General features: G+C 36.5%; 1 protein-coding gene across 1 annotated transcript in view; it reads right to left on the bottom strand.

Annotated features, from left to right (window-relative positions):
- Positions 1–2737: 2737 nt before the first annotated feature.
- The window catches only part of LOC121413703 (E3 ubiquitin-protein ligase listerin-like), a 70514-nt gene continuing 53407 nt past the window's right edge, over positions 2738–19844 (bottom strand). Inside the window, exons 31-32 of the mRNA XM_041606627.1 lie at positions 5072–5239; positions 2738–4655 (exon numbers count right to left, since the gene is read on the bottom strand). Coding sequence (XP_041462561.1) covers positions 4596–4655; positions 5072–5239 — 228 coding nt within the window. The 3' untranslated portion in view covers positions 2738–4595. The remainder of the gene's footprint in view (positions 4656–5071; positions 5240–19844) is intronic.

The following is a 19844-nucleotide window of genomic DNA, read 5'->3' on the forward strand; positions in this document are numbered from 1 at the left end:
AAGTTCGGATGGAAAACGATTTCCCATCCAGCTATGGATCTATATACAGTGCGTCCAAGTCTTAAAAAAAAAAGAAACTTAAAATTATCGATGCTTCCTCAAAACTTATTCCCACTTGGCAAAAACTTAACCATTTTTTTATAATCAATTCATATACAAAGCCTTTTCATCAAATTTACGACTTAGATTCATGACAAAAAGGACGGTAATATCATATATTACTTTTTTTCATTTGAAACCAAGGACAAACCGTCCGAAAACGGGCACATATCCATGGTAGAAACATTCCAGAAATATTAGACGATTTTTTTTTTCAGATTATCTGCTTTTCGTATGACACTGGGCCCTAACGTCGATGGAAGCTGAAAAACTCACCCCCAATTATGAAAATCCCCGTTATTTGGTGCACGGTATGAGAAATTCAAAGAGAAAATACGTTTCAAGTGCCTCCCATCAGCTCTTTTAACTTGATACCTCGATCAAAGAAAATAACCAAGGAATAAAAAAACTTTCATTTTGTATGTCTTCCGCGAAAGATATTTTGAAGTCGTGAGAACAGGTTAAGGTAGTCTGCGAAGCCACATCTGCAGCCTCAGTAGACCTAGTCTGCTATGCAGACTCCTTGAATCAGCTGTGGTACACACTGCAGATGTGCATTTGGGTCTACATTTGTAGACTAGAGTTAAGGGGGGTGCTGAGTGTAAGAAGGAACAAGCAAGTAATTTTCTGCTTTTATCAAAACCATATTAATGATGTTGTTGCTCCACCTCTTTGGACATCATACCCACTTGAAGATACCCACATGTGAGGATATCAAGAAAAACAGATTGACAAGTACATGATGTAGGATAGGTTTTTCATCACTATAATGATGGACACCAGTGTTCAACTAAACATCATCATCAATACCATCATCATCATCACTATCATCAACATCATCACCACCATCATCATCACCATTACAATCATCATCACCATCACTATCACCATCATCTATATCATCATCATCATTACCACCACCATCATCATCATAATCATCATCATTACCACCACCATCATCATCATCATCATCACCATCATCATTATCATTTAATAATACTCCTAAAATGAGACTTTTCCAGACAGAAAAAATAACAATGCAGAAGACTAGCTTATAATTTCATATATTGCATTTATGAGAAAATATGCCTGTAATTCTCACTTTAAAAATCATTAAGGATGATTCAGTCTTCATTTCTTTCTCAATGCATTGGTGCAATCATTATTTCTATATAAATGGGGGAGGATTTCATGAAGTATTATAACAGTATTTTTCACTGAAAACTTTGCTCATACCCAATCTCATGCAAGGATTTCAGTAGCTTGTACCAGTCTGTGTGATCAATGAATGACATATACGATTCATGAAACTGTCCCCTGAAATATCTGACCAATCCTAAATCTTTGGATGATGGAGGAAATTACAATCAATCATAAGTCAATTTAATGAAAAAAAAATTGTATATTTGCAAATGATTCCTGGTTGCATTGAACATACAAAAATAAATTGATCTCCAATTCACAAATTGATCTTTCAATTATATTTCCTAAATTTGGAAACAAAATTTTCACCTCACAGAAAATTCCTTGCAACATTTATACCGCAAGGTATGTCTGGAAAGGTTTGCATTCAGGTGTTGTATTTTACATAGTACACTTATATTTTAATATGGAGACTCCCTCTTCATTTTCACTTTTTTTTTTACTCAAAATAGAATATTCAAAATGAATACTGAAAAAGCCTCATGGTTTTACATAAACAAATCAACCAAGCAATTTATGAAATAAAAGTTTCATGATACATTATAATTGATCAAGTAACCCTTGTCAGCTGTCCATACTAAATGACACTCAAAAAATATTTTTAAAATTCACAGGTAAAAGTATATGGACGTTCGGTTGTGCAGGAATGGACCATCCTAATGGTGAAAGGGAAATAATTTGGGTCTTTATCAAATCAAAATGTGGAGCGTTATGGCCCAGTGGATTAGTCCCCGGACTCTGAAACAGAGGGTCGTGGGTTCAAATCCCAACAATGGCGTAATTTCCTTCAGCAAGAAATTGATCCACAATTTGCTGCACTCAACCCAGGTGAGGTAAATGGGTACCTGGCAGGAATTTATTCCTTGAAACACAGCGCGCGTAACAGCTGCACTGCTAAAGCCAGGGTAATTATGCTGCATATACTGTATAGTGCTTACTTCTGACAAAGTAAGTAATAAGCGCTATATAAGCAAGTATAATTATTATCATTATCAAATTTGAACACCAATTCCTACGCAACCTACTAGTAATTTTCATACCCATTGTTATGAAAGTGAGCAGTGCTCCCCAAGGCATGAATAATCATCTGACGTTTGGTGTCACGTGAGAGTTAAAGAGAAATGCCAGTAGTTGCAGTAAACACTGATTTCATGAGAAAGCCTGTAAAACCAGGCTTAATTGTATATCATCGAGGATCTAGATCTGGTACAGTCACATAAAATGAACTATGTGAAATCTCGAAATCTACGCTGAGAAATATTCACACTGAAGATCGCCAACACAGATAAGCGCACGTGGGACAGTGTATTATTGTTGCTTTGAATGTCGTGCCCGACGCTTGACCCGAATCCTGTGCTTATTTGCTAATTTCTCAGCAATTACACAATTTCTTCCAGAATCCTTCGGCACATATTCTTTATTTCTACAAACAGACACTTTGGTGACCATTTCATTGGATTCTGTACGAACTCATTTTGATATCGTTACCAAAACTAGCATTTACCTTTAAGTCCTATACAGGGGCTGCAAAATAATTTTGCAGGGGGTGATGACCATTCTGAAAAAAAAACATAATCAGATTGTAATTTTTACGTATTTACATGTTTACTGGTAAAAGTGGGCGGGGGGGGCTTCAGATTGTGCATGATTTTTAGATTTTAAGGTATTACATGAAAGTAGAGTCGATGAGCTACCATGGATAGGTGACAACATTTACGACTTTACTGAAAAGAGTGGGCCCCCCCTCCATATTCTGTTCACTCAGTAGCCATTTCAAACGGGTAAAGCTTTTTATTTAGACACACAAATTGTAAAGTAAATCCTAGAACAGTTGAGTTAACAGTGCCGGTAAGTGTCGATGTTGGCAGAGGCTAAATTTTCACCGGAATATTGATATTGTATCCACACTTCCTGAACTTCCTTCATAACACACTGTTGAAGGACGCGAGATATCAACATGAAACCCATTTTAATAACGATGCCTCCTCCAGTCTTGTTATTTTTAATAATACAGGTGTGTTGGCTCAGTTGGTAGAGCGTCCGTCTCACAACCGAAAGTCAGGCCGCGTTCCAGCCGGCAGCATCAGAGGTTAAAAGAAAAGAGTTGCTGCTACCATGTTTGGTGTTCATCAATTTAACGGGTAGAGCTACATCGATCTGGAGCTGCACAGTGGCTGCCGAGCCAACGATTAATTGGGCAAAACAATTTTCAGAGTATTTCTATTTCAGATATCATTTCAATGATAAATTATAGATTTTCATTTTTTTTTTCATTTTTCATAAGTATAATATGGATGTCACACTGTTCAAGGAAACTCATAATCAGGAAATAGTTTTAATCAGGAAATAGTTTTCTGTTGTAGTCTATTCTAAGATGTTTTCGGTACAACAGGGAATTAAAGTTGTGGAAAAAGATTTTTTTTAATAATTTTGAGCTTTCAAGTTCTTGTTACTTCATTCAAGAATAATATACAGTGTGTCCAAGAAAAAAAAAGCCAAAATTTACCAAAGCTGTATCATAACTTAATCACAAATATGACAGATAAATGACCTATCATTGTAAAGCTTGTAGTCTCCTTTTCATCTGAGTTTATGACTGAAATTATGGATATGCAAGGATTACTTTAAAAAGAACAGAGCTTTGCATATTTCTTGGTTATTTGGTTTTATTGGGGTCTCAAATTAAAGGGCAAATCAACTTCTAAGACACATGCTTTTCTTTTGGAAGGTCAGATACTTAGCCATGATGGAGTTAGACGATCTGAGACTTAGACCAACTGCTAGTTGGCCAAGTGGATGCAAATCGCTGATATTAATTCATCAACACATACTTCTATGGGATGTGAAGGAGGTATGACCTTTGACAGGGCCAGATATCAGGCCCCACACATAACATAAAATAAAATCATGGAAAAGCAACATCGGGTAATTTCAGCAAACAATTAGACTATTTCATGAGGTAACTACAAAGTTTCGTCAGTATGCATAACCCTTATGAGACATTTCTTTGTGAATCAATTACCAGATTAAATTAAGTAGCATTGTCAGGCTAATTTTATAAGAAAATGTATTTTATCAGTGAAATTACACTGCTTCGATCAGTGTGTGTTCTGTACTCTTCAAGATATATTTCAATCCAAATAGGATATTGATACATGATAGAATAAGGTATTGAAAGTGCCCTTTGACAAATACATATTTCTTCGAGAAAAACACAGAAATAAAGTTGCCTGAAGAATAAGGCAGGATAATGAGGAATCCAACGAGGAATTGCACTTTTCTAGCTTTGGTTCTCAGAACGGACTTCGGCAGAGAGGGCAAGAAGACTGCGTACTAGTACTGAACCATTTGTACTGTGGAGAAAACAGAGAAAAGGGAATAATCATCTTTAGATAATTCTTTGACTCAGTGACAAAACACAGCAACAAATTTTGGCAATTTCTCACAAAAAAGGAAGTGTAATTCATATATGCATAAATGCTTTAATATCATGAAGGCCTACCCTTTTTAGAGGAAAAGAATTTTTTAAATAAAAAGAGAATGACATGGAGAAATAGGATAGATGGCAAAATTAGGAGAGTGAACAGGTGGAAAACGATTAAGTGATACCATTAAAGAATTAGGAAAGAACACAGTAAATATCAGAAAGATACCATGTGAATAAATTTTGACATGTTTGGCTTTCCATAATTTGAGCACGAAGCTAGACCACAGTCTAAGTTAAACCCGAGTTCAGAATACTGGCCATAGAGACTGGGAGCCGACTTACCAAACATGCTGAGTGGAAGCGCTTCTTGCAAGTCTTACAAGTAAGTTTTGGTAGGGAGCAGTTTCCACCATGGATTACAGAGAAACAGATCATACAGTCTTCAATGCCCTCAAAACGTTTGTCTGCGTTGATCCTCCACAGGTTCAATCCTTCCATAATAGATCCATTCTAAATGGAAATTAAAAAAATCAAATCAAAATAACTTCCCTTGATTCTGATTGGCTGAGAGGCACTGTTGCTATGGTAACTGTCAGTTCATGAAACTCTCGGCAGATCTGACAATTTGTCAGATGACAAGTGTTGATGAAAAGTCCACCAGAATTGCCTAGAATGACCTGAGTAAACAAAGATTTGGAGAGTCTAGCCATCAGACACACAATATCTTTTTCCCAACCTGATGGGTGTTTCATACAGCAGTTTGTACGCCAAGAGCGAATGAAAGAGCAACTGGTGATCCTTTCTAGTGGTAATGCTATACACAAAAATGTTCATTGGCGATGGTTTAACGCGTAGGAAAGGTTCACCAGTCGTTCTTTAAGTTACGAATAGCTTTATGAAACAGCCCCCTGACCTAGTCTGAAAAGGTGGGGGTTTTGGAAAGTTGCTCGAAAAGTTATGCGCAACTTTATGAACGACTGGAACATGCTCTTAGATGATAAGTCAGCTACATTGGGATCATTTAGCACAGGAAAAGGTCACCAGTCGTGCATAAAGTCATTTGTAACTTCGGAACAGCTTTGTGAAACATCTGGTCACCAGAGTGCTCCTACACAACTGAATTGAACTGAGCCAAATACTCATGATGAGCTCCTAATCAACTGACAACACCCACGTGAAAATAGTCCAATTTAGTTTTCAATAGTTTATAGATGCCTCATTCCTCACAAAAACGAGCCAGAACATTTGGAATCCAGGTGGAATACAAAACTTGTGTCTAGATGTGATATGCTTTCAGGATGTCAAGAACAATACCTGTTTAAAACTATGCATAGAATTTGAAACATTTATTACAGGGGAGCATTTCATCAACATGTGTGTCCTGACGAGTGGTCGAAACTGACAACATTGATTGATTTTGGAGCTGTTACTGGGGTAACTGTCGGATAATACGGGCCCAAATAAGCAAGACACAAAGCCTGGTGTTCGATCGTAGAGCTTATTTTACAACTGACTGCACTGATCATTACATTGTGTAATCAATCAAAATATATTAAATGCATGATTAGAGTGTGTATATCACTGGATCCAGGACAATTTGCGTGTGAAACCCTACCCTTAACAAGTATTGAAAACAAAACGATACTCTTGGCAAATATTCCCTGAAATGAACCCCTAAACAAGTACAGGAATGTTTTATTGTTCCGGGCCCTTCGGTCGTTGGCTTTACAGTAGTTTGGTTTAGTACGATCCCACCTTCTGCACCTCACGCAAATCGGACTCTAAACATGAAGTGTTGGGGCAAAAAGGACATCCTTTATAAAACATTTTAATTTTGTTTCATCATCCCGCAAATTTGACCCTAAACACGTAATTTTCCTAGCGAAATAGATACCCTATTTTCATTATTTTTGTGTTTTTGACACCCTTATCACGTTACATATGTAACGTGCCCTATCGTGAAAAAGACATCCTTTTCACGTGTTTTTTTGGTCGCGCATGGTATCCACTCGTCAATTTAAGTGGCCCCCCTGGGGGTACACCTTGCAACTCAAACACTTTGGTTTCTCTGATTGTCATTACAAACTCCCTGGACAGTTGTGTGGGTTTTTTTTCTTTAAATTTTCAGCAAAACTGTTATTTCTTCTCTTTAGATTGGTATGTTCTGTTATTAGAGATCTCCACAATGTCTTATCAATTTGCTTTTCTTCTTGAAAAGACATTACAATGATGGCAGCTCTTAACTAAAAATGAGGTTCTCACACTTTTTTTTTATGATCCCATAAAGTTCTGTAGATTTTGCTGGTATCACAAAATACAAGTCATGGTTTCTGATCTCTTTTTAAGGGGGGGGGGGGATGCTGATTCGTCCGTGTCATAGGAGCCATGACTTGAAAGCTCACCAGTTGAGATAATTGATCTATTAAAACCATGTTTAATAATAATAATAATAATATTCCGCATTTATATAGCGCTTAATACATCGGAACGACGTCTCTAAGCGCTTTACAGACATTACCCCGGTCATCAGATCCTTGCATGCCCGCATACAATATATGCACCTTCTCCACTCCCTGGGGAGTATTCCAACAACAGTTCCAAGACTCAATTGCTAGGCATACTACATATAGACTTTCACATCCTACCGGGTACCCATTTAACACCTGGGTGGAGAGTGGCAAAGTGTGGATTAACGCCTTGCCAAAGGACGCTAGGCCATGGTGGGATTCGAACACACGACCCTCTGATTACAAGGCGAAAGTCAGAACCGCTACACCACGACGCTTCCATGCTTAATGTTTAATTACACCCAGCAGACACCAGAAAGATGCTTTAAAGTAACTGTTTTTGAAACTCGATAGAATCCAGTGTAATAAAAGAAATAGCTGTAATGAACCTGAGCACGTACAGACAATTGTCAAATATTGGGCAACCCCATGGGGGTGAGTTGTTTATGCCAATAAAAATAATGCTGAAAATCTCATCACAATCGGATGTGAAATAAGAACATCAGGACTTTTTGAGTTGGGCTTATTTTCACAAAAGGGTATACAAAGAAGGAACCAGTGACATATTAGTATTTTATTAAAGATGGCACCTTTCAAATTTGTGCTCTTTGTTATCAATGAAAATATCATTTGATACCTCTGTTAAAGGTGACATCATCAGCTCTAATACTGACTAGGATGTAAAACAAAAATTTCAAAAGCCACATTTCTATCATTTAATATCCAATTTTGATAGCATTGACCGCGTATAGACTGATTTTTCTCAATTGATTCAAATGAATTTGTTGCTGGGGTGGACTTGACCTACAGTGTATAATGAACTGTGTCACATTGATATAAAATAGCAATTATTGTCAGCACTGCAATGCTACATTGCATTCAGAAGCAGCCAACCAGATAAGGCGTTGCCAAATAGCCAAGTGGATGACGGGCAATGGAGGTGTCTGGTTCTCATTGTTGTTGGTCGTGGGAGTTGTGAGGAACAAAGGGTTTCATGGATACCTTTTATTGAACAAAAGCTGTGAGGAGTTTGCTGCGCAAAACTGACGATCGGTCTACGTACCCCCTTGATCGTTAAGTCTATTCAATTCATTTAGTCTATATGGTTCTAAGAAAACTGTTTATGAACAAAATTTTCACTTTACAAAACAATCAAAGTAGAACACCTCTGGCAAAAGCGGAGCCTATAGTCTCGCTCTGCTATGCAGGCGAGACAAAGGGGCAGTTCCATAAAATATGTATGTCCTACCCCCTATATGTGGGACCTTCATTAAATTTTCTGTCTCTGATTTTCTGTTCTTTTGACAGTCTGTAATGTTGTCAAAGAACCATGACTTGGTCAGTTAATGAAGCGAGGTAAGACTTGAGAAAAATGGGGGTCGGACGTACAAAAAGGTTTATGGAATTGCCCAAAAATGAAAATATCAGACAAAGGGGAAATTATATGGGTATGAAAATGAAACTGTTTGAAGACAGCACAAAATAATGTAAGGTGAAACCCTGTTGAGTCCATGTCTCTTACACTAGAATTGCGGAAGTGTTAAGATATCATAATAAATAATTTATCTCTTTGGTTTCATTCATACCCTACCACTCTAAGGAAATAACTCTTAAAGGGGAAGTTCACCCTGACAAAATGTTTGTTGTAAAAATACCATAAAAAATAATAGAAAATAATGGTGAAGAATTAAAAAAATTCATGAAAGAATAGTTATTAGAATTCAAAGTTTTTGATATGTGACATCATAAAAGATCAGCGGCCCCATATGTTATGGAATATAAAATGCATGAATTTTAATTTTTTAATGGTTCATGATGACAAAGAATAAACATTTACAAAGTTTTGAGAAAGAGATATTTCAATGCTTTTTTTGATTCACAATACATGGAAAGCTGCTTGCATTAATGTCACAAATAAAAATTTAAACTTCTAAAAACTTTTTTTTTAAATGGATTTTCCTCAATCCTTCACTAATACTATTTATTGTTTTATCTGCTATTTTTACAATAAACATTTTTGTGAGGGTGAACTTCCCCTTCGATCGCTGCCTTTGCTTGACAGAAGGTCAATTAAATCACTCTGAGTCATGCATAAATGAATGACGAACCTCACGATGGATACCCTAAACACTGCAACATGTGACGATTAGAAGAGAGGTGCGTTTAGCCATTTTTCATTCAAGAATTATGTTTTCAAAGACATAAGCCCAGGTTAACAAAAATGGTTTTGAAAACCGTTGGTTGAACCCATGGTTTAAGCAGATTTCCTGTAAAAATTACGCTGAATTTACCGTGTGTAAAAAAATGTCAATGCACTTTTGTCTCATATTGAAACTTGTTGCCATGGCTGAGCAAGCTGTTTTATTAATGAGTCCACTGTTTTGAACAGAGGACTCATTAATTCAATAGAGGATTCATGAATGAAAAAGCTTTACTACTCAACCATGGCAAAAGGCATCAATTTTAACTAAATGTGACAAAGGAGAGCATCAGTATTGGAAATTTTTAATATACATTCAATTAGGCATAATTATGCAGGACTATCGGCATACATCGCAGGTTCAACGGACAGTTTCAAAACCATCTTTGTGAATCCCAGCCAATTAGTTTAAACATTCAATTTGTTTAAGTGGTAGGCCTCAAAATAAATGTCTTTCAAAATATGAAAAAAATGAAAAGATGCAATGAACACAATTGTGCAGAACTAAACATACTAAAAACTGACTGAACACATTGAGGATCTGATGGTTCTATGGTGTAGTTTGCTTCTGGTTTAGACATGCATTGATGCGATCCACATTGACCTACATAAACCAAGGTATTGTGTCCACGTATGTCCACAAATGAGGCAGACTCCACATAAATCAATAGAATGCTGTCCCTTTGGTGACATTTTGATTAAAATTTTGTGTAACTTCATCAATTTTCATTGTAAGTCACTTCTATTCCAAATCTAACAATGAGACCAAAGCATAAACCAGCCCCTGGGGCCCGTTGCAGAAAGAGTTGCGTTTAAATGCAAGCCAAAAAATCAATCGCAAGTCCCAAATGCGCGCTGTTGATTGGTTGAAAATCAAGATGCGCATGATTTTTAGAGTTGCGATTGATTGCAACTTTTTCTGCAACGGGCCCCAGATGTTCTAATTAGAATGAGATGGCCCAATTTGTATTTAATCAAATATCATGTAGATGTTATGGTATGAGACTTTCTGATTTTCTCCATTCAAACTACAACTTACAATGCAGTATGGTCACATTCTTTACGGGTCTCAAAAGGAGGTATTTTCTAAATTCTAACCTAACAATATTACACAATAACTCCAAGGAAATTGTATGAGTGAGCACTGAAAATACAGAGCTGCAATTTACTTCACTCCAATAATCACAAAAAGACTGGGGATATAAATGAAGCCTTTTATACATCAATGAACATGAATTGGAGTAGTTTTTAAAAAGGGTAGACCTGTATTTCTAAAATTAAGCCAGTTGAGTGCATTAAAAACCAAACAATGAATGGATGGAGGAGGGCATTGCTGAGGGCGGGAATCAGATTCATGCCAAGTAATGACAAGAAATCAAATACCATGAAAACATTACAATAAAATCTATGAAGTTTGATCTGTTGGGCTTCATCGAAATAAGAGGCAATTTTCAAACTTAAAGGAGAATGAAACCATTGGAACAAGATAGCTTGTGTGAAAACAGAAAAATCAAAGAAACAGATCAACAAAAGTTTGAGAAAAATCGGACAAATAATGAGAAAGTTATGAGCATTTGAATATTGCAATCACTAATGCTATGGAGATAGCAAATTGACAATGCGACAAAGATGTGTGATGTCACTTGTGAACAACTCTTCCCATTACTTTAGTATATATTTCACTTGAATTGCCTCTTTTATCACATCTATCCATAGATCATGTGTTCTATCTACATGAGGGCATGTAATACATATTTTTTAAGAATACATCATGGATAGAGAGTTTGTATCATCATAAGAAAAAGCAAAGAGACATTTTGAGGGTATTTTATAGTCCACCAAAGGGAAAGTTGTTCATCAGTGACATCACACATCCTTGTCGCATTGCCAATTGGAGGATCTCCATGGCATTAGTGATTGCAATATTCAAATGCTCATAACTTTCTCATTATTTGTCTGATTTTTCTCAAACTTTCTTTATTCTTATTCTTTGATTTTTCTGTTTTTACTCAGGCCTGTTTGTTCCAAAGGTTTCATTCCCCTTTAAAATGGAGAAACACAAATGTGTAAAAAAAAATACCATTCTGAAAGTCTCAGACAGGGGCTGCAAAATGATTTTCAAAGTGGAGTAGCCTACACTGTAGGAGGGGCCGGTCATGCAAGAAATCACAATTAGGTGTTGATCTTGGCATTGTTTTGTGTGAACACATTACTGAAAAAAATGTGGGTGGGGGTGACCCCCAGTTTTATCTTTTAATAAATTTGAAATTAGAAATTGAATGTTAAGTTTTGTCTTTAGATTTACTCTAGTGTTAATAGTGAATCTATTATCATGTATTCTGTACAAGAAGTGGCACTACAAAACTGAATTCCATACACATAAATGTACTACCAAGAAGCTTTTTGATTCAAACTCCCCTTACTTTATTAGCTGTTTAATGGCAATTATTTTTTGCCGGATCAAACAGGTCCACAAGTTCTGCATTCAGAAAATTCAAATTGTGATTCTGATAGTACTACTTCCAAAACACACCATCCCTCTACAAAATCCATCAAATATTATACAGACTACCATCAATATAACTCGTTCTCACGCTGAATTCATTATCCCTTTAAGCAGTCCGCTCCTTGTGTGTTTAAATCTACTGGTACTCGAATATAATCTTATGTAATTTCCAGCACTTAATCTAATTAAAACCCAAAACAAAATTTAAATATAGTCCTGAGGTACATGTACAATACATACCTATGCTAAACCAAATAATCACAATACAAAACACACAATTTTTTTTTCTTGACCCCCTTCCAGCTTCCCTGTAGGTTAAGTGTATTTTCCTTTTTTAATTCAAATAATGAGGTTATTACATTGCAATATGTACATGTACTTTTATGTATAATGTATTGGTGTCCCTTTTATCAAGCAATGCTTTTATTAAAGGGCATCCAATAATTTGAACTGCATATCTGTTCATGTACAAGTACAATCTAACTTTTTATTGGTTTGATTTTAATAACTGAATGAAAAGTGTGTGAAAAAGCCGGGATTCCTCCCCAAACCCACACCCTCTCAACATCACAATTTATATACAATGTAGTAATTTATATCTTACAAATGAATCCAATTGTGTCTCATGCTAGTCTGCGGGCAAAGACCCTTGTTTTTTGCAATTCGCATACTGCATAATACAGAGTCTGAAGTATTAAGACTAGATTCACTATGTACGATACTGTGGATGGCTCTACCAAGTTACTAGTATTTGACACAGTCTTTGGAGTATAGTCTTCACTCCAGACCTATTATTGGTTGAAGTGTCAACTCTGAATCTACGCTTGCTGGCTGGTCTCGTGCATGTGTGCTCTTTCAGCAACCATCTCATCAATTTAAAGTTACTTTTTGTGTTGAACATATGGCTGCCAATAATATTTTTGTTATTTTCATGATCAAAAAATGGAATCACAATTAGATATTAATAAGAACCTCTAGATTATTGAAAGGAGAATCAATCTAAGTGAACTATAGATTTCTTGTAAAACCTCACGCGCCAATCGCAAAATTCCACACTGCAAAGATTTGTACGTTAAGGGAAGTTGTCTACCAATTATAATTTCACTAATGACACAAATTTTGAGAGGACCGAACGAGTCACGACAACACTTTTTAGGATATTATTTAAAATGAGAAGTGAGTGATGAGTTACATGTAAGTGCTAATTAAAGTGAATGACTCAAAGACTTGTAGCTTTTTGCCATTCATGGGCTCTCCTTTTAAGAAATGGTCTTAGAATTTATTTGAAATCAGTAGCTTAAAGGGGACTATTCTCCGAAGAGGTATTCAAATCAATAATGTAAAGGTCAAGTCCACCCCTGAAAAATATTGATTTGAATAAAGAGAGGAAACTCAAACTAGCATAACGCTAGAAATTTCATCAAAATCGGATGTAAAATAAGAAAGTTATGGTGTTTTTAATAAAGTTTCGCTTATTTTTCAACAAGTGGAATGCCTCTGGCCGTCTCACCTGCATCACGTGGTTCAATATAGCAGCAGTGCTGACTTTGAATACTACTCTAACTCGAACAAGATGTTCAGTGATACATGGTTACTCTTATGTCCACTTTTTATGAACTAGACCAATAAACTTACAGAGATATGATGGTTATTCACCAAAAAACCCCAACATGGCCAAAGTTCATTGACCTTACATGACCTTTGACCTTGATCATGTGACCTGAAACTCAAACAGGATATTCAGTGATACTTGATTACTCTTATGTACAAGTTTCATGAATCAGATCCATAAACTTTCAAAGTTATGATGGTAATTCAACAGATACACCCAATTCGGCCAAAGTTCATTGACCTTTGACCTTGGTCATGTGACCTGAAACATGCACAGGATGTTCAGTGATACTTGATTACTCTAATGTCCAAGTTTAATGAACTAGACCAATAAACTATCAAAGTTATGATGGTAATTCAACAGATACCCCCGATTCGGCCAAAGTTCATTGACCCTAAATGACCTTTGACCTTAATCATGAGACCTGAAACTTGCACAAAATTTTCAGTGATGCTTGATTACTATTATGTCCAAGTTTCATGAATCAGATCCATAAACTTTCAAAGTTATGATGGGAATTCAACAGATATCCCCAATTCGGCCAAAGTTCATTGACCCTAAATGACCTTTGACCTTGGTCATGTAACATGAAACTCGTGCAGGATGTTCAGTGATACTTGATTAACCTTATGTCCAAGTTTCATGAACTAGGTCCATATATTTTCTAAGTTATGATGACATTTCAAAAACTTAACCACAGGTTAAGATTTCGATGTTGATTCCTCCAACATGGTCTAAGTTCATTGACCCTAAATGACCTTTGACCTTGGTCATGTGACATGAAACTCTAATAGGATGTTCAGTAATACTTGATTAACCTTATGGCCAAGTTTCATGAACTAGGTCCATATACTTTCTAAGTTATGATGTCATTTCAAAAACTTAACCTCAGGTTAAGATTTGATGTTGACGCCGCCGCCGCCGCCGCCACCGCCGCCGCCGTCGGAAAAGCGGCGCCTATAGTCTCACTTTGCTTCGCAGGTGAGACAAAAAACAGTGATATGCACAATTCAGTGTTATGCAAATGAGTCAGTTGATGATGTCCATCACTCACTATTTCTTTTGTTTTGTATTGTTTGAATTATACAATATTTCAATTAAGTTACAGATTTGACGATAGGGACCAAGTTGACTGAACCATATAGTTTTAAACGATGCTAATTCCACATGTTCAGGGAGGAATTAATCGTTGTTTCTCTTGAAAATGTTCAAGGAGAAAATTAGAATATTTCAAATTTCGCATAATAAAAAATTAAAATACAAAAGAAATAGTGAGTGGATGATGTCATCAGTTTCATTTGCATACCAACCAAGATGTGCATATAACTGTTTTGTGAAATTAAGTGAAACTTTAAAATGTCATAACTTTCTTATTAAACATCCGATTTTTATGAAATTTTCAGTGTTATGCTTGTTGGATTTTTCTCTTTTTATTCCAATCAACTTTTTGTTGGGGTGGACTTGTCCTTTAATGATATCATAAAATGATGATATGGATCATGATCTCAAATGATTGGCTAATTATCTATCACGTGACCAATTCTATAAACCAGTCCTGGTTTTGAAACGAGGATGGTTTATCAAATTAGAAGGATCCATATCACACACATCATTTTGCTCAGGCATCAACAATTACAAACACTTGTTTAACTTAAAATGCCTCAAATGTCAGAATTGTTCCAGAAGTATCTCGAGAGTGTATTCATTACTCATGATTTTGATGTGTAAAATTTATATCATGTTGGATGGCCAAGAATGGGATACCAGGGGGTGTTTCATGAAAGAACTTGTCGGCCGTTTTATCCAACAAGTCCCATTTTATCCGACAGTTACCATAGGAACAATGCCTCTCAGCCAGTCAAAATCATGGAAGGATGTCAGATCTGACAACTTGTCGGATTAAAATATTGATGAAACGCTCCCTGGTCCACATTGCATAGAAGTTAGTATTTATGGTAATTTTGCCTTCCAATGGTAACTACCATGGTGACATGATAACCCAACAACCAATCAAAATCAAGGATTTCATGAAAGATACCATTAGATGAGATGACAAAGTTACTAAAACATATGATATAAGATAAGATGATGAAATGATATGAGATAAAAATAATATAACATAGTAAAGTGGGGGTTTCGGATTCCAGTATTACCCGGGTTCGATTCCCAAGTGGTGCGCTAGTGCCCTTTGGTAAGGCATTTATCCCCATTACCAGGTCCCTGGGAGAGGACCTTAAGCCGTTGGTCCCCTGGTTGCTTGCTCGCAGGCATTCGTGCTTTCTTAGCAGTCAGGTAAAAAACCTTGGTATAACCTTACCTCGGTATGATATTACATACTATAACAGTAACTCTTATGTAATGGGCCAAGAAAATAAATTGCCTTTTGACATGCATTCATTGGAGTAAAATCAGATTAATGAACAGAAGGCTAAAAAAAAGCAATATACATAACGGCAACGAAAAACATGGATGCTAGATAACGAGCTGTGATTGGTTGTAAAGTCAGTGCAACAAGTAACAAGCATTCCTCAGTTTAAATTGGATCTTGAAAAAACCTTGGTACATCTACCCCCTCAAGTTAAGTCCACACACCAGAGGGATGATTATTTCCTGCAGGGGCAAGTCAAGGACAACTTTAAGCCTAAAATCGAAAGTAAACATCGAAAGAGAGTAAATATGATTTTACTGTCTCTCATGACTGTCATTTTGATCCATGACAAATTATCAAACAAGTACGATGCACATGCATGTTTGTTTACGAGCATGCAAGCAATTACAAAAATAAGTGGAACGTCTCTGGCAGTCTCGCCTGCATTACGCAACTTGATATAGCTGCAGTGCTGCCTTTGAAAACAGCTAATGAATTATTATTCACATTCACAAAAGAAAACACTAATATGACAATAGAACATTATGTCCATTGATCCAAAATGACCTTTGACCATGATCACGTGACTTAAGACATGTGCAAAACAATCATTCATACTTGATTACCACTACATGTATGTCGATGAACATGACCTAGATCTATATCCATAAACTTGTTAAGTTATGATGCCAACTTAGCACATACTCCCAACACGACCAGAGTTCATTGACCCTAAATGACCTTTGACCTTGGTCATGTGAGCTGAAACCAAAGGAGGATGTTCAACAATACTTGATTACCCTTAAGTCCAAGTTTCATAAACTAGGTCCATATACTTTCTAATTTATGATGACATTTCAAAAACTTAACCTTGGTTAAGATTTAAACGTTGATGACGCCGCCGTCGGAAAAGCGGCGCCCATATTCTCGCTCTGTTATGCAGGCGAGACAAAAACCAAAAAACAAAAACATATAAATGGTATGAAACTGATGACATGACAAACTCAACTAAGACAAAACACTGAACAAATAGCATCCCATATCAAATACAGGTGTGCAAGCACATTCTTTTTTATTCTATCAATCATGGCAATATTTCTCATGTCTACATCCAAAATCTGGAAAGAGCAAACATCATTAATTAAAGTTGTGTTCGACCTGAAATCATTCAAACGGTTAATTTCCACTGGTCTGCCCTACTTTGCTCTCCCATTTTGTCTATTCCCACATCAGGATATCATCATGCCTCCATCCACAAGTTCAAGAAAGGGACTCAGACTGGAAAAAGCCAAACCTCAATCTCCTCACAGATTATAAATGCTTTCCCACAGTAGTTCATGACTACTCTAATCATTTTTTTTCTTTCTATTTAATAATGATCGTAATATGGCTGTAATTCGTTTTGCTCACAAATGACAGTTGAGTTACATCACACTTTGTTAGTCTGCATGAATTTTAACAAGCCAAATTACATTTCTCTTATGTAAATGTACAAAATAGAAGTTATGACCTGTTAGATAGTTAGGCTATTTATATAGTTTTTGTAAGTATTTATAATCTTTCATGTGGTTTTCACCACTTTTGAAGCATGCTTGCCACACTGTATGATACTGTAAATTCATGTTTAGCATAGCCAAGGTTTAGAACATCTTCATACTGTTATACATTTGTATTTTAGTGTTGTTGTTGTTTTTTTTGTACACTGTATTCTGTATTTTTCTTCTGTATTATTATATGTTTGTATACATTATTTTCTTTTGTATCATTATCATGTCATGTAAATGTGTTGTACTCTCATACCCCAGAAGGGGGTCGTAAGAATAAATAAATTCTATTCTATTCTAATGTATTGTAAAAATGATAAATTTGGCAAAAAATGCATTGGATAAAAAATTTAATTTTAAAAAAGACCCTAATACATAGAAAATCATATTGACAGACTTTAAGAAACAAGAAAAAGACCAAAAAAATTAAAGAAAGATTATTTGAATGATCGTCTGCAGAATATGATCAAGAAACACAAGGTTCTTGAGAGGAATGATTTTACATGTAATGTACAAGTAGCTGTTCAGCTGACCTCACTACATAAAAGTTTCAAAGAGAACATGACCTTCATAAAAAAAAATAATTTCCCTAAGTTTTTGAGAACCCTACTTTTTTACTCATTCTGGAGACTCCAATATCCCCTATTATTTTGTATAATAACATGGAGTACTACTGATTCATCTAGATAGGTCATATCGTCCATTTCACATCCTATAACTTAAATTGACAGAGGCATTACATAAGGTCCGTTTGAAGCAAGTCTGTATTTCAGTTACCAACTATTGTATATGAAATTTACTAATTCATTCATTCATTTATTTATTCATTTATTTCATTTCATTTCATTTATTGGTTTCTGCAACACTTTTTCATAAACACATGAACAAAGAAAATACAATAATAATATACATACAGTTGTCCTCAAAATTATTCATACCCCTTGTGGAAAAACATTCTTTGGTAGATTCTTTACTTGTAAAAGCTATTATGATGTAACTTTCTTTGTATCTTTTGTCTGCTTGTTGCTATGCATGATTTGACATATGAGCTGGCAAGTCTTCATTAGCATAATAATAGATAGGGTCGAAAGTTATTTTTTGCACTTGTTCAGAATTATTCATACCCTTGCCAATACCTAAACAAAAATGTCCTTTTATGACAATGCGCATTATTTTTACTGTCTGGGAATGTGCTATTCTTTGTTCTTATAGTTATTTCAAGATGTTCCAATGAATTAAATACCCTCTTTGTTAAACAAGCCATTGAACAATGATGGAAAATAGCATCTTTCTTAAAGGGTATAAATAGAGGAAAGCATTCTGGATATTCTCAGTCTCTGATAATCATGGCCAAGAAGAAGGAGCTCAGTGAGGACCTACGGCAACGTCTTGTGAATGCCCACATTGAGGGAAAAGGTTACAAGGCCATTTCAAAGCAGTATGATGTCCCTGTGGCAACATTCCAGAGCGGAATCAAGAAGCACAAGAGGTACAACACTGTGAAGAACCTTAGTGGGCGTGGCAGGAAGTGCAAGGTGTCCCATAAACTTGCCAGGAAAATCTGCAGAGAGGTCAACAACAACCCCCGGACCACAACCAAGGCCCTACTTGAAAGCTTGACCGGGCAGGGACGAAGGTGTCCCGGTCCACCATCGAGCGAGTCTTGCACAAAGGAGGTCTCCATGGACGCAGGCCTCGGAAGACACCGTTGCTCAGGAAGAAACACCGGAAGGCTCGACTGGCCTTTGCTAGAGGTCATCTGAAGCAAAATCCAAGCTTTTGGTCAACCATCCTGTGGTCTGATGAGATGAAGTTGGAGTTATTTGGCCATATGGATGTTGAATACGTCTGGAGGAAGAAAGGGGAAGCATACAATCCAAAGAACACTGTGCCAACTGTCAAGCATGGTGGTGGGCACATAATGCTATGGGGAAGTTTCTCTTCCAGTGGCACAGGGAACCTCGCTAGAGTCAAAGGAATCATGAAAAAGGAGGATTACATCCAGATCCTTGATGATAACTTGAAGGAATCTGCCGAAAAACTCCAGCTTGGCCCCAACTGGAAGTTCCAACAAGACAATGACCCAAAGCATACCGCCAAGCTGGTGAGGAAATGGTTCAAGGACCATGATGTCAACGTCCTAGAATGGCCAAGTCAGAATCCTGACCTGAATCCGATCGAGAACTTGTGGCGAGACCTGAAAGTCAGTGATGGCAAGGAACCCGACCAACCTGACCCAGCTTGAGGCCTACGCCAAGGAAGAATGGGCCAACATCCCGCAGGAGACGTGCAGGAAGCTTGTGGACACTTACAGGAATCGTCTAGAAGCAGTCGTAAAGAACAAAGGCTGTGCTATTGACTATTAATGAAAGACATTG

The sequence above is a fragment of the Lytechinus variegatus genome, chromosome 4 (assembly GCF_018143015.1).
Source record: "Lytechinus variegatus isolate NC3 chromosome 4, Lvar_3.0, whole genome shotgun sequence".
Lineage (NCBI taxonomy): Eukaryota > Metazoa > Echinodermata > Echinoidea > Temnopleuroida > Toxopneustidae > Lytechinus > Lytechinus variegatus.